This window comes from Kogia breviceps, chromosome 7 (genome assembly GCF_026419965.1).
Source record: "Kogia breviceps isolate mKogBre1 chromosome 7, mKogBre1 haplotype 1, whole genome shotgun sequence".
In the NCBI taxonomy this organism is placed as follows: Eukaryota; Metazoa; Chordata; class Mammalia; order Artiodactyla; family Physeteridae; genus Kogia; species Kogia breviceps.
The window spans coordinates 14,495,073-14,517,676 of record NC_081316.1 but is presented as its reverse complement, the minus strand read 5'-3'; the positions used below and the strand labels follow the sequence as shown (position 1 = coordinate 14,517,676).

The following is a 22,604-nucleotide window of genomic DNA, read 5'->3' as shown; positions in this document are numbered from 1 at the left end:
AAGGGGTGTGACCACTGAGGACACCAATAAGGAAGATGTTTGGGTGGAGGGGGAAGGAGATGGTTTGGGGGAGGGAGGGGAAGCAGGGAAGGATACGTGTGTGGAGAGCAGTACAGGATGGAGAGAAGAGGCTCCTTGGGAGCTAGGCAGACTGGAACCTCAAGGGGACAATGTTGACCAACCCTCAAGGATTGAGTCCCTGTGATGCTGATTGTCCCCAGGGTCCTAAGGAAGTCCAGGAAGGCTCAGAACAAAAAGGCTTCCTTCTGGAGCCTCGGGACGGCTTCTTGCATATCTGTTCTGAGAGGGAGAACTGGAGGAAAAGAGGGGCATTAAGCTATTTTTTGTGTCCTCTACTTCCTGGCTGCAGGGGACAGCCATCTCTTGTGGCTAAGATGCCAAGAACAGAGCAAGACCCCCAGGTGGGAAGAAATTGTGGGGGGCGGGGGGGGTGGGTGGGCTGAGGGCAGCAGGTGTATCAGCTGCCCCAGCACACTTGCCTGGGCCGCGGCACCTCACAGTTACTGTCCGTGGGGGGCAGCCCAGTGGCCTTGTTGGGGTGCACGGAGGCCGACATGGATTTCTGGTGCTGGCGGGGCCGGGCCGCAGAGACCGCGGCAGAAGCAGAAGCCGTGGAGGCCCGGGACCCTGGCATGGTTAGGCTAGGAGACAAAAGCAGTGGAGAGGCCTGGGTTAGGGGTGGGTGGGGGCAGGAGGCTCCAGTTAGGAAGCACAGGAGGGGTGGGAAGGGCCAGAGCTGGGAGCCTCGGCAGGATGCAGGTCAGGCCCAGGAGCAGCAATGGGGCACAAGTCAGAGCCGAGGGAGGCAGGGCTGGGAAGTGGAGGGCATGGTAAGGAAGGCAAGGCAGGCCAGAGCCTAGGGAAAGAAACCCAAAGTGCAGGAAAGCCGACACGAGGCAACTGCCTCCGGGCTGCACTGGTCTCCTAGAAATTCTAAGAACAAGGATGTGTCGTCGCCAGAAAGAGCAGCGTGTTGCTAAGTGGAATTTTCATTAAGCTCAGAAGACGAGGAGCCAGGAACTCAACATGACGGTCAAGGTTAGGGGGGCTCTTCTCTCATGGGCACAGATAGAGTCACCCTCAATGTCTACACGCCTCAAGTGGGCATCTCTCGGTTCTGCCCTGAGCTGGGGCCCCTCAGGCACTGGTGCCCAGAAGAGTGCAGTTGCCACGCCCTGGCTGCAGTCAAGAAGCAAGAAGGCAGCTGAGATGACCATGGAGTCACACTCGGTACACCGCAAGAAGCGGTCACAGGAGCACAGGGGAGAGGAGAAGGCGGGTGGGGAGAGCAGGGAGGAGGTGCTGGTGTGTGGAAAGCTGCACTGGACAGAGCCAGGACGGGACTCCAGGGAGCAGGAGGGGAGATGGTGCTGCTGACAGAGACGTCATCGCTGGGAGAGGTGGCTCCCGGGAAATATGGCAGGCAGGGCCCAGGCCTGCTCACCTGTCTTTGCCGTTCTGGATGGAGGCCTGGCCAAGGCTGGCCCTCTCCAAAAGTGGGGAATTCCTGCTTCGATTTGTGCTGGTGGAGAGGACGCTGTTCTGTGGGGAATAAAGGGCAGAGTGGTATCACAGAAAACCAAAGTGTTCTACTGGCAGATTCGCAAAACCTGCTCCCCCTCCACCCTCCACCACGAGCAGTCCGAGCTGGAGAAAAGAACGGATTTTGCTTTTGCTTTTACTCTGCGGGGCCCAGTTTTCTACAGTACGCAGAAGTGGCCCCGGGGCGTAAGGTCAGGTAGGCAGCCAAAGGGAGCTGCGTCTGGATTAAGGAAAAGAGCTGCCTGGAGAGGGCAGGCCCCACAGCAGGAGCGGGGAGGATGGGAAGGAGAGGTGGGGCTGGCCAGGAGGAGGGAGGGGGGGTGGGTGTGGCTCACCGTGGAGGGGGTGGGGGTGGTCTTCTTCCTCTCCAGCCCGGGCAGAGGGCTGGCAGGCACTTTGGCTGTGCTGCTGGCCTTCCGCCCTGACTCCCGGTCCTCCTCAGGCCGCTTGTTTTCTGCGTTGTTACTCTGAGTCTTCTTAGAGTAGGAATTAGAAGTGGGAATGGCAGGACCAGCTGCTGGGCCAGAGGACAGTGGGAATGGGTAAGGGCAAGATGGAGGGACGTTAAGTGACTTGCCCAAGGACATGCTACTAATAAGGGCTGAATAGGGATGGCATCCAAAGCCCCAAGAAGCCATCAGGAGAGGGGTGAGTCCCCCACCTGCAGCTCCCAGAAGTACTTAACTTACCCTGGTCGCTAAAGCGCCGCTGCTTGGGATTGGCTGAGACGCTGCGCTGTACCTTGTGGGAGGGGGAAGGGGCACTGCTATTGGTCAGATCAGCTGAAGGCCGGGGCTTCAGGGTGATGGTGTCGCCCTCCAGCTGCAAGAACACAAAAGGGAGGGCAGAAGTCATGAAGAGTTGCCTATGGATGATGCCATTTACACATTCCTGCCTGACACAAATCCACCCCAGGCTCCCATGAGACATACCCCCTGAAAGACCAATGTGCATCTAAATAAACACTCACGGAGACAAGTCCCAACATAGACCCTGACAAACACAGTCAAAGACACACCAACCTCCCCACAAAGAACCCCACCCTCAGAGTGGGATACACACACCACACACATAAGAATGCACAATCAAAAAAAAAAAAAAAAAAAGAATGCACAATCAGACTCAGAGACACCCCCCAATACCTCCTGAGCAGGCTGTCAAGAATCAAGAAAGGGAGTCCACCACCACTAGGGGGAGAGCAGGACAGGGAGGCCACGAGTGGATGTGGGGACACACAGATGGTGAACGAGACCCTACTCCCACAGAGACCCAGGGATTCAGGCGCAGACATGGGTACCCATACGAGCCGAACAATAATCACGAAGCCTCCAGATGCACAGATGGGAAGATGGACGTACATGCACACAGATACATATACCCAGACACAAGCTCTAGGCAGAAGCAACACACAGGCTCAAGATTCCTATAAGACGGACACAGAGCACCCAGGAACCCAGACTTCCAGATACAGAGAGACACAAACATATCGAAACAGTCAGAGACTTCTAGAGCCAACACAAAACTGACCCAGCCAGAATGACCTAGACCCAGTCTAACCAACACAGACTGAGCCAGATCTACTCACCCGTATGGAAACCCAGACCCAGGCCCAGACCCCACCAGCCTCCCTATTGAACTACTGATGGAAATTAGTGAAAGCAAAAGCCAGGAGACCTTATCACCACCAGAGCTGAGGCTTAAAATCAGTCAGTAGAGAGCACACCTACTCAGAGATGAGCTTCTGCCCTCAACAGCTGCTAGAAGCATGGGGACACTACTGACAGAGAGGCTGGCTAGACGGGGAATGGAGCAGGGGGCACACACCTCGGAGCTCTTGTAGCCTAGGAGCAGATAGGTAGCCATCACCTCGTTGTACCTCTGGCCCACCAGCGAGTCCTGGATCTCTTCCCGTGTGTAACCCATGGACACCATCAACTCTGCGTGGGGGGACATACAGTTAAGGCTGGTCCTGAGTCCTAGGCGGGCTCAACCTCATGGCCCAGCACAGCCTCACCTGTCCGCCGGGGGTCCTTGTAGTCAGGGAGTGGCTCCACATAAGGCTTTAATTCATCATCTTCGTGACCCACATTCATCCATCGATCTTTCATGATTTGCTGGGAAGTAAAGGGAAGGGGAAGGGCAGAGAGCGAGACTCAGCTTGGAGGTTTCCTTGGGAACCCAGGACCTCCTACCAGCTGGGCTCAGGCTGCTCACCTCTAAAGTGCCTCTCTTGCTGGGATTGAGAATGAGAAATTTCTTAAGCAGGTTTTCACAGTCTGTGGACATGTAGAACGGAATACGGTATTTTCCCCTCAGTACCCGCTCCCGCAGCTCCTGTAGGAGGGAAATTTAAATCACCCAAGGCCAAGGGAAGGAACCTAATATCCAGGCTCCTGACAGCTTAAGACTGGCCAGGCAGATGTAAATGAAATATGGTAAGAGGCAGAGCCTGGGACAAGGCACCTCACTAGAGAGGCGGTGATGTCAAATACCCCACGCCCTCTGGCTTGATCAGCCCGAGGCTTGCAATCTTGAGTACCCTGGAGGGGTGAACGGACAAACAATTTATCCCAGCCCTCAAGAGAGGAACGGAGGTTATTCTGCTGGGTGCAGAGGGCTTTTAATAGCTGCTACCTTTTGCAAGCCCTTCTTTGAAGCTCTGGCTCAGGAAAAATGTAGAAAAGCAGCAAAGGTGAGAGGTCGGGGACAAGACCAGAGGCCAAGAGAAGAAATGAGAATACAAAATGATCTAAGCCTGCACTTCACTCCACCTTGAGGTTCTGTCCATCAAAAGGCAGGGATCCGCTGACCAGTGTATATAGAATAACTCCCAGGCTCCACACATCCACCTCGGGTCCGTCGTATTTTTTGCCCTGGAAGAGCTCTGGGGCAGCATAAGGGGGACTGCCACAGAAGGTATCCAGCTTGTTCCCAAAGGTGAATTCATTGCTGAAGCCAAAGTCTGCAATCTTGATGTTCATATCAGCATCCAAGAGCAGGTTTTCTGCCTGGGAGGTAAGAAGGAAAATGTCAGGGAACCAAGTGGATTACACTAAGGCACTGGACAGGAAGGAGCTGAGGGGAATGGAAGAACTAACAGGAAGTCATCTTCAATGTTAGAACTTCTCCCACCAACTCCAGGGCAGGCCTGCAATCAGTGTGCAGAGGCTGGGCTGGGCTGGAGGAGGGCCGCGCAGGCCGCTCCTCACACAGGTGGCCACGTGAGAGCTGGGATCTGAAGGCTCAGAGACGCTGTGAGCTGTGCAAAGCTTCCCTGTCAGGTCTGGGTTAATCGTGGTCACATCTGCGAGGACTTAGGGGCCAGGAAGACTCATAGGTAGTCTCACATGCTAACAGCTCAGTGAAAGAGATGAGTGTGCTGCACATCTGCAAAGCAGCTGTGACGCAGCTGTGGATCAGTCAACACTGTTTCCTCGGTCAGCCGCCAGGCTGCCTGCAGCCCTTCTGCCACGCCTGGCTGCACCGGAAAGTGAAGTGCTGAGAGGTGAAATGGCAGAGACCCTCTCTCCTCGGTAGCTGGAATGGGATCCTAAGTCCAGTCATAAGGCCTATGTCAGAAGCAGCCCTAGGGGCTTCCTCATCATCTCCAAAAAATTAAAGGCTGGAGTTTCCTTGAACACTCAGGAGGTAATGGTTATGTCACAGTTAACAGAGGGTGAATGACCAGCCCTGACTCAAAGACACTGGAGATGAGAGCACGCCTTACCTTTAAGTCTCTATGAACAATAAACTTCTGGTGACAGTACTGCACAGCAGACACTATCTGAAAGGAAGGAAGAGGGGTCAGCTCAGGGACACCTGAAGGTGGGCTACAGGGGCTGGTGGAGCTGTGATCCTGCGACCGAGTTCAAAGCTGCCACATAGATAAGCAAAGCCCAAAGGACCCTCCAGAGGCCGCTTACAGACAGGCAGCTCCTCCTTGTATGCCAACCCCCCCAAAGCAGAGGTAGGGCCCACACTCCATGGAGGGAGTCACACCCACCTGGCGGAATTTGGCTCGAGCCTCTTTTTCTTTCATCCTGCCATGAGCCACTAGGTAATCAAACACCTCTCCTGCAAGTGACAGGGGCAGGGTCTACATCAGAGCTTGCTGGGGCTGGGGAAGGTGGGGACACAGTAGGAAGAGGCAATTCCATACCTACCTCCACTAGCGTACTCCATGACAAGGTAGAGAGTCTTCTCAGTCTCGATCACTTCAAATAACTTAACTACATACAAGAGAAAAGGCCAAGCTATGAGTCAGAGAAGGAGCAGGGGCCACACATTGAGCCCCAACATGTTCAGGGGCATCCTAGGAATCAAAGTTTCCTCCTGTCCCATTCCTACTCTCCCAAAGACAGGTTCCTCTCGAGGCAGCCACACCACTAAGGACAGCCCTGTGCGCCAGAGGCAGAGCTGGATCTTGAGCTGGGCTTCCCCAGAGGCATCCTTGAAGACTACAGACTCCAGAAGGCCATGTGCCTCAGGGAGAAGGGCCACATGCTGGGAAGTTGAGCCTTGTGCTTGCTGTGGGGGAAGAGGAAAGGAATGATGACTGGTTCTCACCTATGTTGGGATGATTCAAAACCTTCATTATTCTTACTTCACGGAACAGCTGGAAAATAAAATACCAGGGGTCACGCTTGCTCAGCTTGCTCCCCTCAGGTCCCCTCCAAACAGAGCCACTGCTAGGATTCTTTTTCCAAAAGAGAAAACGGGCAGGGAAAAGAAATAGAGTAGTTGTCCAGATCCTCCATGCCCGTCTCCAGGGGCTGAGAAGGACATGGCAGGCAAGGAGAGCAAGAAGGGTCAGTGCGAGGAAAGCTGGGCTCTCATGACTTGTACCCTCAGGGGCAGCATCTGGACGAGCCAGCTGCACCCTTGGGTGTTGTCTCCCCAAATCCAGCCCCCAAACAGCAGACGGGTTTTGGCTGCGTGCCTCTGAAAGAGGGAGCGTGAGCCCACGTACGTGAACATTTAGAACCTGAGCTGCTTCTACAGTTCGCTGACCAAGGAGACTCTAGCTTGGTCTGTGTGAAGAGGTAGGGGAGCTCTGAAGGGGCCCACCACCTTCTGGCTTACAGAAGTCAGAGGGCTCTGCACTAGTGGGTACGCCTTTCTCTCCGGGGCCTCGGGGTGGTGACAGAAGAAGCCACTCCTATATATAGCTGATGCCAATTTTAATCAAATCCACCTCCACACACTCACGCTCTCTTTGTGAAACAAAATCAGGGACTCCAAACCATACATTTCCATAAAGAAAGATGACAGAAATGAACTTCATCCCCTCTGCGGGGGCCAGAGAACTGGAGGTGGGGTTTTTTGCAACTGCTAGGCCTCACCGTTTGCACAAGGAGCAGAACTAGTTGTGTTGTGTTTTGTTTTTGTTTTTTAAGGAGAAGGGAGGTGTGGAGACCTAATTTAGGCTATATTTTATGGAGAAAAGTGAACACATCTTTCTTTTTTTTCCTTTAATGAGATCCCAGAGCTTTTGTGAGCTGGAAAGGAAAAGAAGAGACAGGTTTTCCAATCTTCGAGAACCCGATTCTGACCTTGGCTCCCTTTTCTCGTTAGAGCCCAGGTTTTTCTTGCTTTCTTCCCAGGCCCAATAGTTATCTTGGATGGAGAGGCAAAAAATCCTGGACACCACCCTCAGGGGCAATAATGGGCCTGGAAAGGGCGTTCTCCTAGGAGAGTGTCGAGTTTTCTGGGCCTGTCTAGAACCCCGAAGAGGTTAGCTTCTTCAGTGTTTGTCCTTTAGGGATCATTGCTGGGATCAAATTTAAACAGAGTGATTTGGCCAGAATCAGACTGGCCTTGGCAATGGAGTGTGTTTAAAGGCTTTAAAAATGGCTATATTTGTCTGGTGCTGGTGGTTCCAGCCAGTCAGGAAGAGGCAGGGAGAAAAAAGAGGTGGGAAATAAGATGGCCTAGCTGACTCTGGCAGGCTAAACTGCTCCGAAGACCAAATGGCCCACACCAAGCTGGCTTCTATTCTGTGGGGTCTGAGCCAACATGTCAAGAGTAGCCCTCTTTCCCTTCTTTCCGGAAAGCTCCCAGCAGCAGGGAAGCCCTGGTGATGACAGCCATGTTTCCTTTGAGTCAAAGAACTTTGAGGGGATCCCAGGGGTAACAAAAAATAGGAAACACCTTGGTTTTGGCTGTCAGCATGTCAGAGCACCTCAACTCACACTAATTCTGAGAGTGTCTGTCTCAGTAACAGCTCCCAACCTCTAGTCTCAAGCTTCCCAATCTCACTGCAGTTGGCTATTAGCATCAGGTTATGCCCTCTCCTAACTCAAGTAACAATGTGCTCATGAAAAGAAAAACTCAACCTGCCACGAGATGCAAAGAACTAGGTTAATCAAGGTCAGAAAATCTGAGCCAGGGTGAGCTGGAGTATGAGGAAATCTGACTGACCTAAATAGGGGCAGCTTTTTGGGAGCCTGACGGGAGATTTCGTCCTTCCCCTAACTGCTGGAGCCCAGGGTGGGGGCAGAGGGCAGACAGTTTCCAGTTCTACACCAACCAGTCACTGGTAAGCTGTCCCTCTTCTGCAAACGAATGCCTTCTTGTCTCACTCCTACGTATGTGGTCTCACGTGGAGGGTTCCCCAACCAGCTAAGTAAGACCTCAGTTTTCCACTGTAAGTCAAGAAGGGAAGGAAAAGTTCAACCTCATGTAGCAAAGACTACATGCAAAGGACTCTGCAACTGTTAGTCAAAAGAAGCCTAGAAGTGAGAAGGAAGACTGGGAGGACCTGTCATTAATCTGCACATACTGTAAGAGGCTTGAAACTGGAGTTTACTTTCAAAAAAATCCCAGCCTTCCATACCCATTCTCTGAAATGCAGCTGGCACAGAATCCAGTGGCAGGTTCTCTACCTCCTCTTATCCCTGTACTTCTAGAGCCACTCCCTTGGATCATTCAGATCTTACAGTTAACTGCATGTGTTTCTAGTAATGACTGTATACATGTGTTTTTGCATAGGGCTGGTCACAGGCCAGAAGAAAACAAGATGCAGGAAGTAGGTCAGACAGGTAGGCCAAGGGGCTGGAAAGGGGCAGAAAGACTTCTAAAAGAGTCAGTGCCTGTGGCCAGGAAGCTCAATCAGGAGGAGCCAACACAGGTGATCCAACCAAAACCCTAAAGATAGCAGAGCCATGGAAAGGGATGGTGGGAACAGCGAAACGACCAGAGACGCTGAATTAGGGGTTCAAGAGGAGGTCCAAATGGGGTCAGCAGCTCATTAACTCCTGACAGAGGTTTAGAAAGGGACAGGAGGTACTGTGTGCTTACTTTCTGGAGGCTGGAGGAATTCAGTTGAGTCTTGTCAATGATCTTCACAGCTACCTGAACAAGAGATAAAAAGCCCAAGATTACCTCTTTTTTTTTTTTTTTTTTTTTTTTTTTTTGCGGTACGTGGGCCTCTCACTGTTGTGGCCTCTCCCCTTGCGGAGCACAGGCTCCGGACGCGCAGGCTCAGCGGCCATGGCTCACGGGCCCAGCTGCTCCGCGGCATGTGGGATCCCCCCGGACCGGGGCACGAACCCGCGTCCCCTGCATCAGCAGGCGGGCCCTCAACCACTGCGCCACCAGGGAAGCCCCCAAGATTACCTCTTTGACCAGGCTAAACTCAGGGCTCAAATCTACTTCCTCCTTTATATTTCTGCCTCCTTTTGGCCCTATCCCTCTTAGCATCCCTATCTGTTCAGATCTCATTTCTGTCTGATAAACAAAAGGCTGGCTGTGGTAGAAGTCCCACTACTACCTGCTGGGGTATCAACAGTTGGGAGATGCTGCCATGTCCCCAACCCCAGAGCTCACCTCTTTCCCAGTAAGGATGTGCCGAGCCAGCTTCACCTTGGCGAAGTTACCCTTGCCGATGGTCTTGAGGAGTCGATAGTTGCCAATATGGGGCTGCTCGTCAGCAGAAGTGGCTGAGTTGCGGCCCCGCAGCATGTTGGACTTACTGCTGGGCTTGGAGTCGAGGTGTCCCAAGGTGGGCTGCAGGGTAGAAACATGTACACCTTTGAGTATGCTGCCCTTCCGGCTCCCCATACCACTGCCCTTAGCTCTCTGCAAAAATCGCAAGAGGCTGGGGTACGGGGGCAGACTCCAGGAGGCTGGTAGGCATGCCAAGAAAGAATCATAAGGCAGGGGGATAAAAAGAGATGGGAAGAGCGCCCACCTTCACTCCAAAAGAGCACAGCCTAAGGTCCAACGTCAACATCCTGTGGGCGCTGGAGCTTAGGACCTAAGCTGTCCCATCACTGGCTCCACTGCCTGGCAATACATCCCCTGTAACAACCCAACAGCTCCTCCACCTCATGCGGGAGAGCGCTGTCTACCGTCCTCCCTGTCGCCTGTTCACACTTTGATAAGGCGACACCTCAAAGTCGTAGGCGCATGATCAGAATTACTGCAAAGCACTCACTGCCACCCAACACTTTACATTTCTCTTTATTATGTATCACTTTACATTGATTTGTTGTCTATCCAACAAGAATGGAAGCTCATGAAGGCAGGCATGTAACATTTATTCACTGATACATCCCTGCACCTAGACAGACTGGAATATGGTAGATGCTCAATGAATACTTGTGCAATGAAAAAATGGAATGACAGGGTCTGCGCAAGGCCACCCTCTGCCCTCCTTAGATATCCCATAGCTCACATAAGGGTGTGAGGAAGCAGAAAGGACAACAACTGGCACCAACAGGTATATAAACATAACACAAAAGAGGTACAGTCCAGATGAAAACATACATCTGTATGAAGACCTGTACAGTCCTCAAAGGGCTAAATGTAGAGTTCCATGTGATCCAGCAATTCCACTCCTGCTCCATACCCAAGAGCAACGTGCACACCAATGTACATTCGTAGTATCACACATTCATAATAGCCAAGAAGTGGAAACAATACAAATGTCTGTCAATTGATAAGTGGATATACAAATTGTGAAATATTCACATAGTGGAATATTCGTTGGCAATTTTAAAAAAAGGAAGGGACTTCCCTGGTGGCGCAGTGGTTAAGAATCTGCCTGCCAATGCAGGGGACATGGGTTCCATCCCTGATCCGGGAAGATCCCACGCTTGCGGAGAGATTAAGCCCGTGCGCCACAACTACTGAGCCTGCGCTCTACAGCCTGCAGGCCACAATTACTGAGCCCACACGCCGCAACTACCAAAGCCCACACGACTAAAGCAAGAGCTCCACAACAAGAGAAGCCACCGCAATGAGAAGCCCACACGCCGCAACAAAGAGTAGCCTCTGCCTGCTGCAACTAGAGAAAGCCCGTGTACAGCAACAAAGACCCAACGCAGCGCCCCCAACCACAAAAAAAAGGAAAGAAAATAACTTACAAAAAAAAAAAGTACTGACATATGCTACAACATGGATGAACCTTGAAAGCATCATGCTAAGTGAACAAAGCTGTTCACAAAGGACCACAGGTTATATGATTACATTTATTTGAAATGTCCAGAGTAGGTAAATCCACAGAGACAAGAAAGAGATTACTCTAGGGCTGAGGAGGGCTGAAGAGGGTGTGGGGACTTAGGGGGAACAACTAAGGGCTGTGAGGCTTCTTTCTGAAGTAATGAAAATATTCTAATGAAATGTTGACTGTGGTGATGGATACACAGCTCCAAGAATTTACTACACTTTAACGAGTGAACTGTATGGGATGTGAATTATATCTCAATCAAACTGTTAAGAGTCTGGTCTAACTCTGGTCAAGAGCACTGATTTGCCTCTTCCAGAACACCTGATGCCATTGCTCCAGCATAATGGGGATAAAGTGCTGCCAGGGTCTCATCCCAGAACCATCCAGAGCTGCCTTGGAAACTTCAAGGAAACAATTTAGAGGGGAGCAGGGTGACCAGAGAAGTGTGACTCAAAATTCTTTCTTTCACGGTCCTTCTCTGGCTCTACGTGAAGCCCTCAAAAACCACAGAGAAAAGAAATGACTTGCTACCACCCAAGGAACTGTCCAGGGTTCCTTGGCAAGAAGCGTGCTTCCCCGGCCTGTTGCTTTTCAGCCCTGGGGGGCGGCTATGAATAGGGAAAAACTTCCCTCTGCTCCAACTTCCAAGACAGGAAGATGGGTGGAAAAGTTTCCTTGGCAACCTCTAATTCACCTCCTAAATCTCTTGTCACTCTCCTGTTTTCTGAGGATATGAGCCAAAGGCAGCAGGATCTTGACAGTCCCCAAGTCCTCAAAGTTTCCAATGAGAATGTAGTGTCTACCTGAGGATTGGGGTCCTTTGCTCCCTGAAGCCAGATCTGGGAACCCTACCGCCTATCCTGAGCTCTGCTCTGCCCATCCCTCTCCATGTTTCCCGCTCCAGGGGCTGCTCTGTGTTGCGCAGCAGGACAGCATCCTCCCCCCACCCCGAGGCTCAGCTGCACACAGAACTTCAACGAACAGCAACAACCCTCCTCCTTACTGGGACAGAGAGGGGTGCTTAAGAGTACAGATGCAGAGACAAACTGCCAGGGTTCAAGTCCCAAATCTGCCACTTACTCAACACATGTTAATTTTTACTATTATCAACAACATCCTTAAGAGGGAGATGAGATTATTACAAAGCAGGAAGGAAATCATCTAAAAAATGACCGACATGGGATGCTCCCACACATGGCGTCAGGAGATGGTCTAGTGGCTGCCGAGGAGCTCTGTCCAACAGAACTAGGTTCCAGTCCTGGCTCCCCCACCTCCTAGCATTAGTTTCCTTATCTGTAAAGTGGTGATAAAGTAGTCCCTATTTCACATTCATTAGGTGACAGAAAATATGTAAAATACCTTATCTAACGCTCAAAAAAGAACAACCATGAATGCCATTATTTTTAGTTCCTAAATACTACAAAGCCTATTTGCAAAGCCAGAAGTCTCACTGTCAACAAGACTTCTGCATCTAAGTCAAGCCCTCCTAAGCCAGCTGCAGCCTAGCTGGAGGCCAAGAGATGCTATGTACGGGCCCTTCCAGCTGGGGAGAGGTCCCGGCTGAGCATCAGCCACCTGGCCTACACCAGCACGTAAAGGGGTGCCCGCCTACACCAGCACTTCACGGGAGGGGACTCGACAGGGCAGCCGTGAAGGGCTGATTCCAAGCTACGTATCCAGGACAGTCAAAGAGAAGCTTCTGCTTGTCCAGGACCCAGAGAAGCAGAGAACACTGGTGCGTGTGTGCTCTTTGATCCCCTGCTCTGAAAGTCACACACTCCCCTTTCAGGACCGAACTGCCCAACTCTCAGGACTCAAAGGACACAGCCCTTCTCTTCCCCCTTCTGCCTCCTCTATGCTGTGAGGCATGTCCCACAGCAGGGATGTGCGACAGGGTGAGGAAGCAGAGAAAGGAGAAAGTCTCTAGTGGGAAATGTTCCTTGGACCAAGGCCCCATGAGAGGCGGCTTCTCTGAAGGCTGAAGAGGAGGTAGGGGTGTGGGTGGCTATCATGGAGAGAGAGTCCCATCCCTGGCTCTCGACTAGGCCCATATAACCTGGACCCAGATCTCACCAACAGGGTGGGGGGCTGAGGACTAGCCGCCCTTCTGGGCCAACTATGCAGGATCTAGCTAGAGCCATGCTCTGCCCCCCACCTCCATCCTCCTTGCACACAGTTAAGACATGGAACACCAGACATCCTCAAAGCTCTGGCTGACATCACACCATAGGCACCTGCCCCCCAAAGGTCTGAGGCCAGTCTGTTGAAAGCAGACACCACGGCTGTCAGGCAGCTTTCAGAAAGAGCAAGGGGTCACCTGTGCGGCAGTATTTGGAACCAAATGGCAGAACACGCAGGTTACTTAGCAGGCCTGATTCAGAATTAGGGCCTAAACAGCTTTGAGGTCCTTAATCGAGAGAAGGCAGGACATGAAGATGGAAAAAAAAACCGTCTTATATCCAATGGGCCCTTCAACCTGGATCTCAGAACTCAGCCTAGGCGTGTTGCCACGTTTGCCCGGAAGACAGCCTCCACCCCGAGAGGCCCGGCGCTGACTCAGGTAGGCAGGGCCCCTTCCCTAATGCTGGAGGCCCTGACCAACAGTTCTCCCCTAGAAAAGCTCACGCTTTGGGGCTCTGCACTCAGGTTTGGCATCGAGTGTCCTGAGACTTCCCTGGGGCCAGGAGGGGGCCAAGCTGGGAAGGGGGATAGGCAGGTACTCCCTGGCCAGAGGCAGAGTGAGCCTGGGCACTGTGGAATGGGGGAAAAGTGACCCTTGGGCACCGGCCCTGGGCGGCCGCCCCAGATCCGTCTGCCCTCACTGTAGCACTCGTGCGCCCTCCTTGGGCCTCTGCCTGCCACCAGCCCGTTCCCTTCACTCTGGCTGGGCCTGCTCACTCGACCGACCGACCGAAGGGGAGAGTCTACTCTGGGTATCTGCCCCCTCCTCCTTTCTCAGCCAATGCCTCTTCCCAGGAGGAGCACTTCCCTGTGCTAGCTGCTGCCTGGCTCCCCTGAGCCACTCTTCAAAGATCCTGTGTTTGGGGTGAGAGGGACGAAAGAGGAGGGGGCAATTCCACAGCAAAAAAAAAAGGGGGGAAACATACCCGGCTGGAGAAAGGGACAAGGACTACCAGCGACTTCCATTCAGCAGAGCCCACAGCAGAATCTGTCAGGCAGTGAGGGCAAAGTACAGAGGCCGGGAAGAGCCAGGCCCAGGGCGGGGGCTCCTGGCTCCGTCAGCCACCCTTACTCAGCTGAAGCAGGCGACACCTTCCACCACTTCGTCAGTGAAAAGGAGCGAAGCAGCCAGGCCAAGCAGCTCCTGCCTGGGAACCTGGACTGTGTCGCAACCGAAACCACCACTAGCAGAGAGAGCCCAGGCTTGGCAAGGAGAGCAACGGGGACAAAGCCCTGTGGCTTCCTGTGGGCCAGGGTCTGGTAGCCAGAAAATCATGCAGTCCTCAGACACTACCCAGGAGCAAGGTGGGAGGAAAGGGGCAGGAGGCTAACGGGAAGGAAGGGAGACAGAGACAGAAAGAGGCGGGTTTAGATCAACTTCCTTCTCCCTTCCCCTCCCCCTCTCCGGAAGTGGGCTGCCCCACCCTCCCCAAGGTGCTTTGCTGGGTAACAACTGGGAGAGGGTGAGGAGGAGACTTAAGCCAGCCCAGGTTGTCATAAAGCCATTATCTCACCTGCAGCAGGTAGGACCTGGGTAGGGGCTCAAATCTGCGGGAGGAGTACGTGTGAATCAGACATGCTGACCCAGAGAGCGCCAGCAAACCACCCATGGGGCGGGGGCGGGGTGGGGGGGTGGGGGGGTAAGAGCAGAAACCAGCCAACCAACACTGGCAGATGGACCTCCTACTTTCCTACTTCACAAAAAGCAGTGTTTAACCTTCGAAAAATGCACATTCCACTTATACAGATAGTATTCTGGACATAATATCAGGAGATTCAGGAACCCTGTGAAGCCCCTTAGGTCCATGGGTTCTAGACTAAGAACCTTTGTCACTGATAGAGAATGAGATGCTTAATCCTAAATTTTGCCCAAAGGCTGGGAACAAACCAAATGCTTCTCTAAATCCCTTCCAGCCCTGATTCTGGGAATCTATCTCCAGGTTCCCACCCACCTCCAAGTCTCCATCACCACCCCCACCCCCCCAGTACTGCTTTCTTTGAGAACTCTTGAGGGCCTGGGGGCAGCAGGGGCAGCCACTCCTCACACCTGCCTCCAGCCAAGCCCCTGCTGTCTAGGCATCTGCTGTCGTTGTGGCAAACTAGAGCCCTCCCCGTTTGTGTTCTGGTCTCCGCCTTTCTTCTGGCTGCCAGATCAACTTCACATTCATTCCACTACTCCAGGCTAGGGTCTTTCCCACTAGGCAACTCTTTAAAGATCTCATGCTGGGAGGCCATAAACCCCTGTAGGGAAGGGCAAAGCCTCCCACTGACCTCACAGCACCTGAGCACAGACACCTGGGAGACCACGCTACTCAGTGTTCACCTTATGTATGAACCCTGGTCAACAGATTCGGCATTTCTGGTACTACCATCTGCTGGCACGCATTTCCCATGTTCTCCACACCATAAACCTACAGGGTAGGGAGCATCTTCATTTTACAGATGAGAAATTTAAGCACAGAAGTTAAGAGACTTGCCCAAGGTCAGCCTCCCAGCGCAGAGCTGGGACTGGAGCCCAGGGCTTTTGCACCCACTCCAGCACTCTGCTGTTCCTCACGGTCCCCTTCACCAGCTCCTCTTCAATGCTTCTGAAGCCTAATCTGCTCTTATTTCTCCCCAAAGAAGATTAAGACCCTCGCTCTTCCTCCACAGACTAGGAAGAGGGGAAAGATGTGAAGATTCTGGAAAGGTGCCTGGGACAGCAGGAAGGCCAACATCCGGGTCAAGGCCAGTGGGGGGCAGGGGCTGTTTTAAAGGTCTACCCAGGTGGTCCCACAGCACCCCCTGCTCTCACTCCTTCCCAAAGTGGGCCCTCATCTCAGTGGAAGAGGTCAGGCTTTTTTCTGGACCCTGGGCTCAGGCTTGCCCCTCCACTCAGATGCCAGAGCGGGATCAAATGGCTTCATTTTCTAGTCTCCAGCATTTTGAGGTGTGACAGAAGGATTGTTTCCTCAATCTCATTTGTGGGAGGCAGTAAGGGGCTTTGTAAACTGAGGAAGTACCAAGCAGTGACCTCAGAGAGGCTGGGGAGACAGGATGGGACTGAGCTGAAACATCACATGGCAAATCACTAGTTCTTTAACCCTTCCTCCTTCATTGCAGCCAGGAGCCTTCTTTGCATCCTTTGGATCCTGAGCAACTGCCATTCTCAACTGCCAAGAGTCAATACACCAGTGGAGCATGCTGGGTAGGAGAGCTCTGGTAAAGCTTGGTAAGCACTGACCAGTGGAGAGTCTGGATGTACACCCCCAGCCCCAGAATGAACTGTGGGAACCCCCACCATCCCTTAATACTCTGTCGCAGAGCAGAGGTGGGCTTGTGTAAAGCTGCCAAAGGGCTGCTCCCTTTTTCCAACCAGGATAGGTGCCTCCCTGACAAAGGAGGCCAGCAGAGCCTGTGACTGAAGCAAAGCCAAAAGCAAGGTGGTTCGCTGCCCTCCAGCTCTCTAGGCTGGCAAGTCTCACCCCAAGGCTGGGAGAACAGCACTGCAGCCTGGGCCAAGCAGGGAGCCCACGCGCCTCAAAGCAGCCACAGCAGAGCCAGTGCCTGCCTGGGAAGTCCGGCAGGAGAGAACTGACCTGGAGTGAGATCCGAGCTGAGCCACCTACAGCCCCTTCATGCATGGAAGCTGCGGTGCAAGGAGCACCCCTCAAATCTCCTGTCTCCTGAGCCACTTGAAATACCGGGCTCCTCTTCAAAAATGGTGGATTCTACTGAGCAACCACGGCTTCAGAAGCTTCCACACCACTTTATCCCTGAGAATCTGCTTACTGGGGCCTGGTTTCTATCTCAGTCCCCAATTACTGTTGCCCGTTCAGCAAACCTTCATTGAGCGCCCACCTCTGGAGCCTGTTGCAAAGTACGGAGATATCTGGTTCCTGCCTTCTAGAGACTGAGGGGAGGGGAACCATACACGAGACTCACAATGGTATCTCTGCTTACTTGTTAGGCAGGCAGGATAGCACAGCAGAGCTCTGGAGGCAGCCAGAGGCGGTGGGGGCCCTGCCTTCGCTCCTTACCAGCTCACCAAACACCACCAGCAAGATCACCTGGCACCTCTAGGTCTCAGTTTCCTCACCTGGGACATCAGGACACTAGCTGTTCCCACTTCACAGGATTAGTGTGAAGATGAAATGAGAAAATGCACGCCAGCATTGACCACGGTCACTGGGGCACAGTAATGTCTCGACCATGTTTTCTATGATCTCTCTTCACTTTCAGGTAGGGATCTTTGTTTCCCATCTACAGGGGTTCTCTGGGCCCTGAGAAGAGCTATAATCTCTAAGAACTTGACTACAAGTACCAGTGTAGCAAAGCTGGTAGTCCTTCTAGAATGAGGAAAGTCAAATTCCTACCGTGGCTGGGCTGTCAGACAAAAAGGACCCTCCTTCCTATAACACTACTCCTGCCAAGAGAAGTGGGTGAATGAGAAGGCAGCCACGCCTCTGCCCTCTGAGCAGCCCTTCCTCATCATTTCCTTAACTCCTTCCTCTCAAAAAAGGTCCAAGAAGCGGCCAACATACCAGTACCACATGGTGCCAAGGGCTGGGGGAAGCTCACGTTGCCAGCCTCGCACTCCATTCGGCTCCTCCCTACCAGCGGGTTACCGTAACCATGGAGACCAACAAGTTCCTCCGTATCACAGGAGAGCCTGCCTGCCAGCAGCCCAGGGCTCTGGGGGAGGCAGAAGGCAGCCTGCAGCAGAAAGGTCTGGCTCGCTTTACAGAGGACTGGGGAGCTGATGGGAGACTAACCAGTGAAGCTGAGGTGCCTGGGCCTCCCTCCAACTTCCTTTTCTTTGCCCAGTAGTTTGTTTTCAGCACATTCATTGTCTGGCTGTATGTGGTGTGGTAGTGAAGGGTGTCACTCTGGAGTCACTGCGGTGGGACCCCAGCTCTCCCACTCTGGCTGCTGTGTAGGGAATGGACTGGAACTGTGGTATGAAGAGCTACACAGATCCACACACACTAAAAGGCTCCAGATCTCATATAATACCTTCTTTTAAGTGATCCAGGTAAGTAAGCCCTCTTATCCCTTGTTTATCCCAAATCCCTTTGTTCAAATAGTTATCCAGACACCTCCTTAGCTGAGAGTGATCTCTCCCTTCTCTGACTCTCACAGCACCCCATCTGTATCCACTCAGCCCTTCTGACTTCGTGCCTCTGTGCCTTCACCCCCCCTTTGAGCTCTGAGAAGTCAGGGGTCACCGTGGTGTGCCCTTAGTGCCTAACAGTGCCCCACGTTACAATACTATGGAATATATGCAGAATAAAAGTGGTACGACTTCGTGACCCCTAAAGTTGCTCCCCTCCTCCCCCAAGGAGAGAAGCAAGGGCAGAGGAAGGAAGATCAAAACCTCTGGCCAGAAGACCTCTTTCCCCTCTTTCAGAGCATTTACTGCCCTTTGAAGTTGGCTGGTTACTGTCTGTCCTTCCCACCAGACTACACCATAAAGGGAAGGCCCCGGGTCTATCTGATTCATGGCTCACAACAATGTCTATAACACAGAGCGGAAGTACTCAGTAAGGTAATGAATGAATAAATGTGAACGAACGAATAAATAAGAAAACATGCTGGGGCATCTTTGTGACAGTCTCTGGGATACACGCCAATAACCCATACCAGTGTACTCTGCACACAACATCCAAGTGGGCAGTGGGTCATGAGATTCCCCTCTCCCCAAAATGGATGACATCCATAGAGCGTCAGTTCTACTAACAAGCTTTCTCTCAGGTGGTGACAAGCCCCTTGGAACTCTCATCTGTCACAAAGCTTGAGGCAAAGGTGGTCACCGAGGAGAACTGGAGGCAGGCTCAGAATACAGGCACAGCTGAGGATCAGCAGCCCCCACCCCCATCCCTGGCTCCCCTCAATCAAGCCTAAGCCCTCCTTTCATCACAGAGGAGGATCCCTCTCCTCAAACTTCCTGCTGCCCAACAACCACCAGGCCCTCCCACTTCAGACGGTTCTCTCTGCCTCGCCACATTCAATCCCTCCACTGCTTTGCTACCAAAACCACTGTGTCTTGCTGTGACAATGTAATGCAGCTCGAGCCATTCTAAGACCTACTGATTTGGGGAAGTGACAGTGACTTTAGGAGACATTTACTTACTGTTTGCCACACTGAGAGCTGCTTTAATATTTCCTCTTTGAACCAATGTACTGATTGCAAGGCCCTGTCAACCCTAGACAGCCAAAAAAATTCACCCATATACACCTGCCTTCTGTCCACTGCATAAACAGCGTTCCCACCTGGCCGCCACCCTCCGCAGACTGCCTCCTGTTACAGAAAAGCAGAGGGACTAAAAAACGGCAGCTGGGGAGCTCAGGTGACTCACCCAGCATAATCGCCTCCTCCCAGAATCTCCCATCTTCTCCTGGGGTTTTTGCCAACACAAAATAAAAAAAAGCAGGAGATCCAAAACAACAACAACAACAAAAAACCCCTCTCAGCGTTTACGCAACAGCCTTTCTACCTGGGTGCAGATTTAACCCTTTGTCTCTGCCCCTTCCAATGCAGTTTCCTTAAAATGTTTTTATGCTGAGGCCGGGAAACAGGCCTTCCGGGTCTTATCTGGTTCCAGCTCTACACTGAAAGGTGCTGAATAAGACATGTGCCTCTTTCCACTGCATCTTCCTCTGGAAGTGGAAAAACTACCTTCCTACTCCTCCAATTTCAAAGAGGGAGTTGAAGAAGGAGGAGGAAATATCAGAAAAAAGATTGGGACAAAGTTTGCTGCCCCAGAAGTCACCATGGTCAGAGATCAGAGCTCAAGCAGGACAAGAAGTAACAGAAACCACCTAAGGCCGGCACCACCACTCTCAGAACCTGTCTCCACCCGGCCGGGCTGCAAGGTGGCTCTTCCACTTACGTGACCACTAAAACTCCAACTGGCTGCTCCTTCCATAAGCAAACCCCCATTGAGCTGTTCCTGCTCACAGGGAGAGGTGTTATCTTCCTCCTACAACAGATCATTAACAACCCAAGCAGGTGAGGACACATGAGCTGTGGAATGAGGGACGCCCCTGTTTCCGGTGCTACCTGACAATGGGTCGAATCAGTCAAAATTGAGAATTCAGTCTCACCTGTTCCCAGAACAATCACAGGAGCTGCACATAGCTCTCTAGCAAACTTTCTGAGTAGGAAGCGGTGTGTGCGTGTTTATCTTTGGCATTTGGCATCTAGAAAGACAATTACTTTTGTGATAGCTGGTGCTATGACTACAAAGTAATGAGAATGCTCCCACAAGGCACGTGCAAATCCGCTGCAGCATAGTAGTCAAGAAATCCCCAGCCTGGGACTTCCCTGGTGGTCCAGTGGTAAAGAATCTATCTTACAATGCAGGGGACACAGGTTCGATCCCTGGTCAGGGAACTAAGATCCCACATGCCATGGGGCAACTAAGCCCGCACGCACCACAACTACTGAGCTCACACGCTTCAACTAGAGAGCCTGCGTGCTGCAAACTACAGAGCCCACGCGCTCTGGAACCCACACACCACAACTATAGAGCCCAGGCGCCCTGGAGCCCATGCACCACAACTAGAGAGAAGCCCGTGCACCGCAAGGAAGAGCCCACACTCTGCACCAAAAGATCCAGCATGCCTCAACAAAGATCCTGTGAGCTGCAGCTAAGACCTGATGCAGCCAAAAATCAATTAATAAATAAAAAATATTTAAAAAAAAAAAAGAAAGAAAGAAATCCCCAACTTACCAAAAGTTCTGTTCTGAGAAGGAACTATTTCACCATAGAAACATGTTACAAATGATGGCTGCGTTCTCAGGCCAGCCCACCCCATCAGGGCCCACCACTGTATCTGAAGTAGTGTATGAACCATACTTAACACTTAAACCAGAGTTCAGAATAGGAAAATGAATTCACTGTTCCAACATGGGACCTAGGAACGTATCTTTGCTCTCCAAGGAGCCTGGGCCGTAGAAACTGGGGTTTCTTAACCTTCAAACTCTGGGTGAGGGCTTGACATAAAAGGACTTGAGCATCTGGGGGTGGCTGGGTAGGAGGGAGGGTCTAAGGAGATATGAACCTAGGTGGAGGTGAAGAATAAGGCTGGAGGAAAGGAATTTTGAATGGATACTGCCTTATAGGAGAGAAGGGCTAATTAAAGGAAGACCAAGTAGAACTTCCAGAGAGAGAGAAGGGAGCCTGGGACAGTCCCCTGACCTATCAGGGGAAACACTCTTTACAACTGTCTTCCCTGCTGGGTACCTCCTTTCTACCTCACTGGGCCAGCCACTACCACTGCAGTCTCAATCCTGGGCCAAGGGCAGAGACTGCTGAATCCTGTTACTAAGTGGCCATGACCTGGGCAGGTGCCTTGGCTAGCTTGTCGGATAAACGGAGGAGGGCTCATTTGTCAGAAGCTGGGTGGAGAAGATTGGAAAGCACAAGTTTCTCACTGGGACTGAGTACATGGCAGCTTCTGACTTTAGGTCTAGGTTGCCCCTGAAGCCAAACACTGTTCGTTTTCTGGTAGCAACGACAGTTCTCCTCCCTAGCTGTCTGTGTGCATGACCTAGGTGCAGAGAATATGGTAAATGAGATGACAGCTATTTTCCATTATAAGTGCCTTCTTAAAAAACACTTTTATAGTTAATTCATCTCAGAGACAGAGTCCGAGGAAGAGAGTCTGACTGTACTGGTTTCTAAAAGAAAGGAGTGGTCCAGAAAAGGCCAGTTTAGCCCTGGCTAAGGCAACGGGGAAATGTGGGTTCAGACTTCATTGCTGGAGGTTCTGAGCTTTCTAACGTCTGTGATTTGAACACAGGACCAGGGCCCTTTGGTACAGATTAACTCATGTGCTGGTGGCAGCCCTCAGGAACTAATCCACCAACTGACCGGTGGTGCTGGGGAGGAAGGGGGTCACTTTGGGGCATTGTTAGATGCACTATTTATTACACAGACTGCAGACAAGAGAATGCTGGTTGTTTTGAAGGAGGCAAGCAGCCAAGTTTCTAGCTCTCTACCTCCAAATTCACTCAGAGAAAGCAGGGAAGAAAGGATGGCTGCAAAAGGAATACAGGTCCTCCCCAACAAATCCTGAAGGGCAGCTCTCATTGCCAACAGGCATGGTGGCTTAAATAAAGACCGGAAGATTGAGAGAAAAAAACCCACCCAGGATACCTCCGGTCAGAAGAATCTGGCTGGGTAGCAGGAGGCCACTGCTACCCATCCTGTTGTTCTATCTAGTCCATGCAAACACCGAGTACAAGGACAAAGACCCTATAGTCATAAAGGGGTTTCTATCAAGAGAAAACAAAGGGGCAAAGTCAGAAATTATCCAACACCATCCAAAACACTTAGAACAATGCCTGGTATATATTAAATGCTCATGACATGCTAGCTATTATTACTATAATTCCATACGCTTTCCCAACTTATTCTGTAGG

General features: G+C 51.9%; 1 protein-coding gene across 11 annotated transcripts in view; it reads right to left on the bottom strand.

The window, feature by feature from the left end:
• The window catches only part of MARK2 (microtubule affinity regulating kinase 2), a 58,003-nt gene that overhangs the window by 4,805 nt on the left and 30,594 nt on the right, over nucleotides 1–22,604 (bottom strand). For 3 of the 11 annotated variants that reach the window (XM_067037472.1, XM_059070726.2, XM_059070728.2), the window contains 14 exons: nucleotides 9,391–9,570; nucleotides 8,863–8,916; nucleotides 6,130–6,178; nucleotides 5,727–5,792; nucleotides 5,567–5,637; nucleotides 5,291–5,347; nucleotides 4,335–4,571; nucleotides 3,778–3,897; nucleotides 3,578–3,677; nucleotides 3,388–3,500; nucleotides 2,253–2,385; nucleotides 1,899–2,077; nucleotides 1,466–1,563; nucleotides 501–662 (listed from right to left, as the gene is read on the bottom strand). In XM_067037472.1, the coding sequence (XP_066893573.1) occupies nucleotides 501–662; nucleotides 1,466–1,563; nucleotides 1,899–2,077; nucleotides 2,253–2,385; nucleotides 3,388–3,500; nucleotides 3,578–3,677; nucleotides 3,778–3,897; nucleotides 4,335–4,571; nucleotides 5,291–5,347; nucleotides 5,567–5,637; nucleotides 5,727–5,792; nucleotides 6,130–6,178; nucleotides 8,863–8,916; nucleotides 9,391–9,570 (1,619 nt within the window). Of the gene's footprint in view, nucleotides 1–500; nucleotides 663–1,465; nucleotides 1,564–1,898; nucleotides 2,081–2,252; nucleotides 2,386–3,387; nucleotides 3,501–3,577; nucleotides 3,678–3,777; nucleotides 3,898–4,334; nucleotides 4,572–5,290; nucleotides 5,348–5,566; nucleotides 5,638–5,726; nucleotides 5,793–6,129; nucleotides 6,179–8,862; nucleotides 8,917–9,390; nucleotides 9,571–22,604 lie in introns of all 11 variants that reach the window. The other 8 variants (XM_059070725.2, XM_059070727.2, XM_059070729.2 and 5 more) reach the window with 3 other exon arrangements.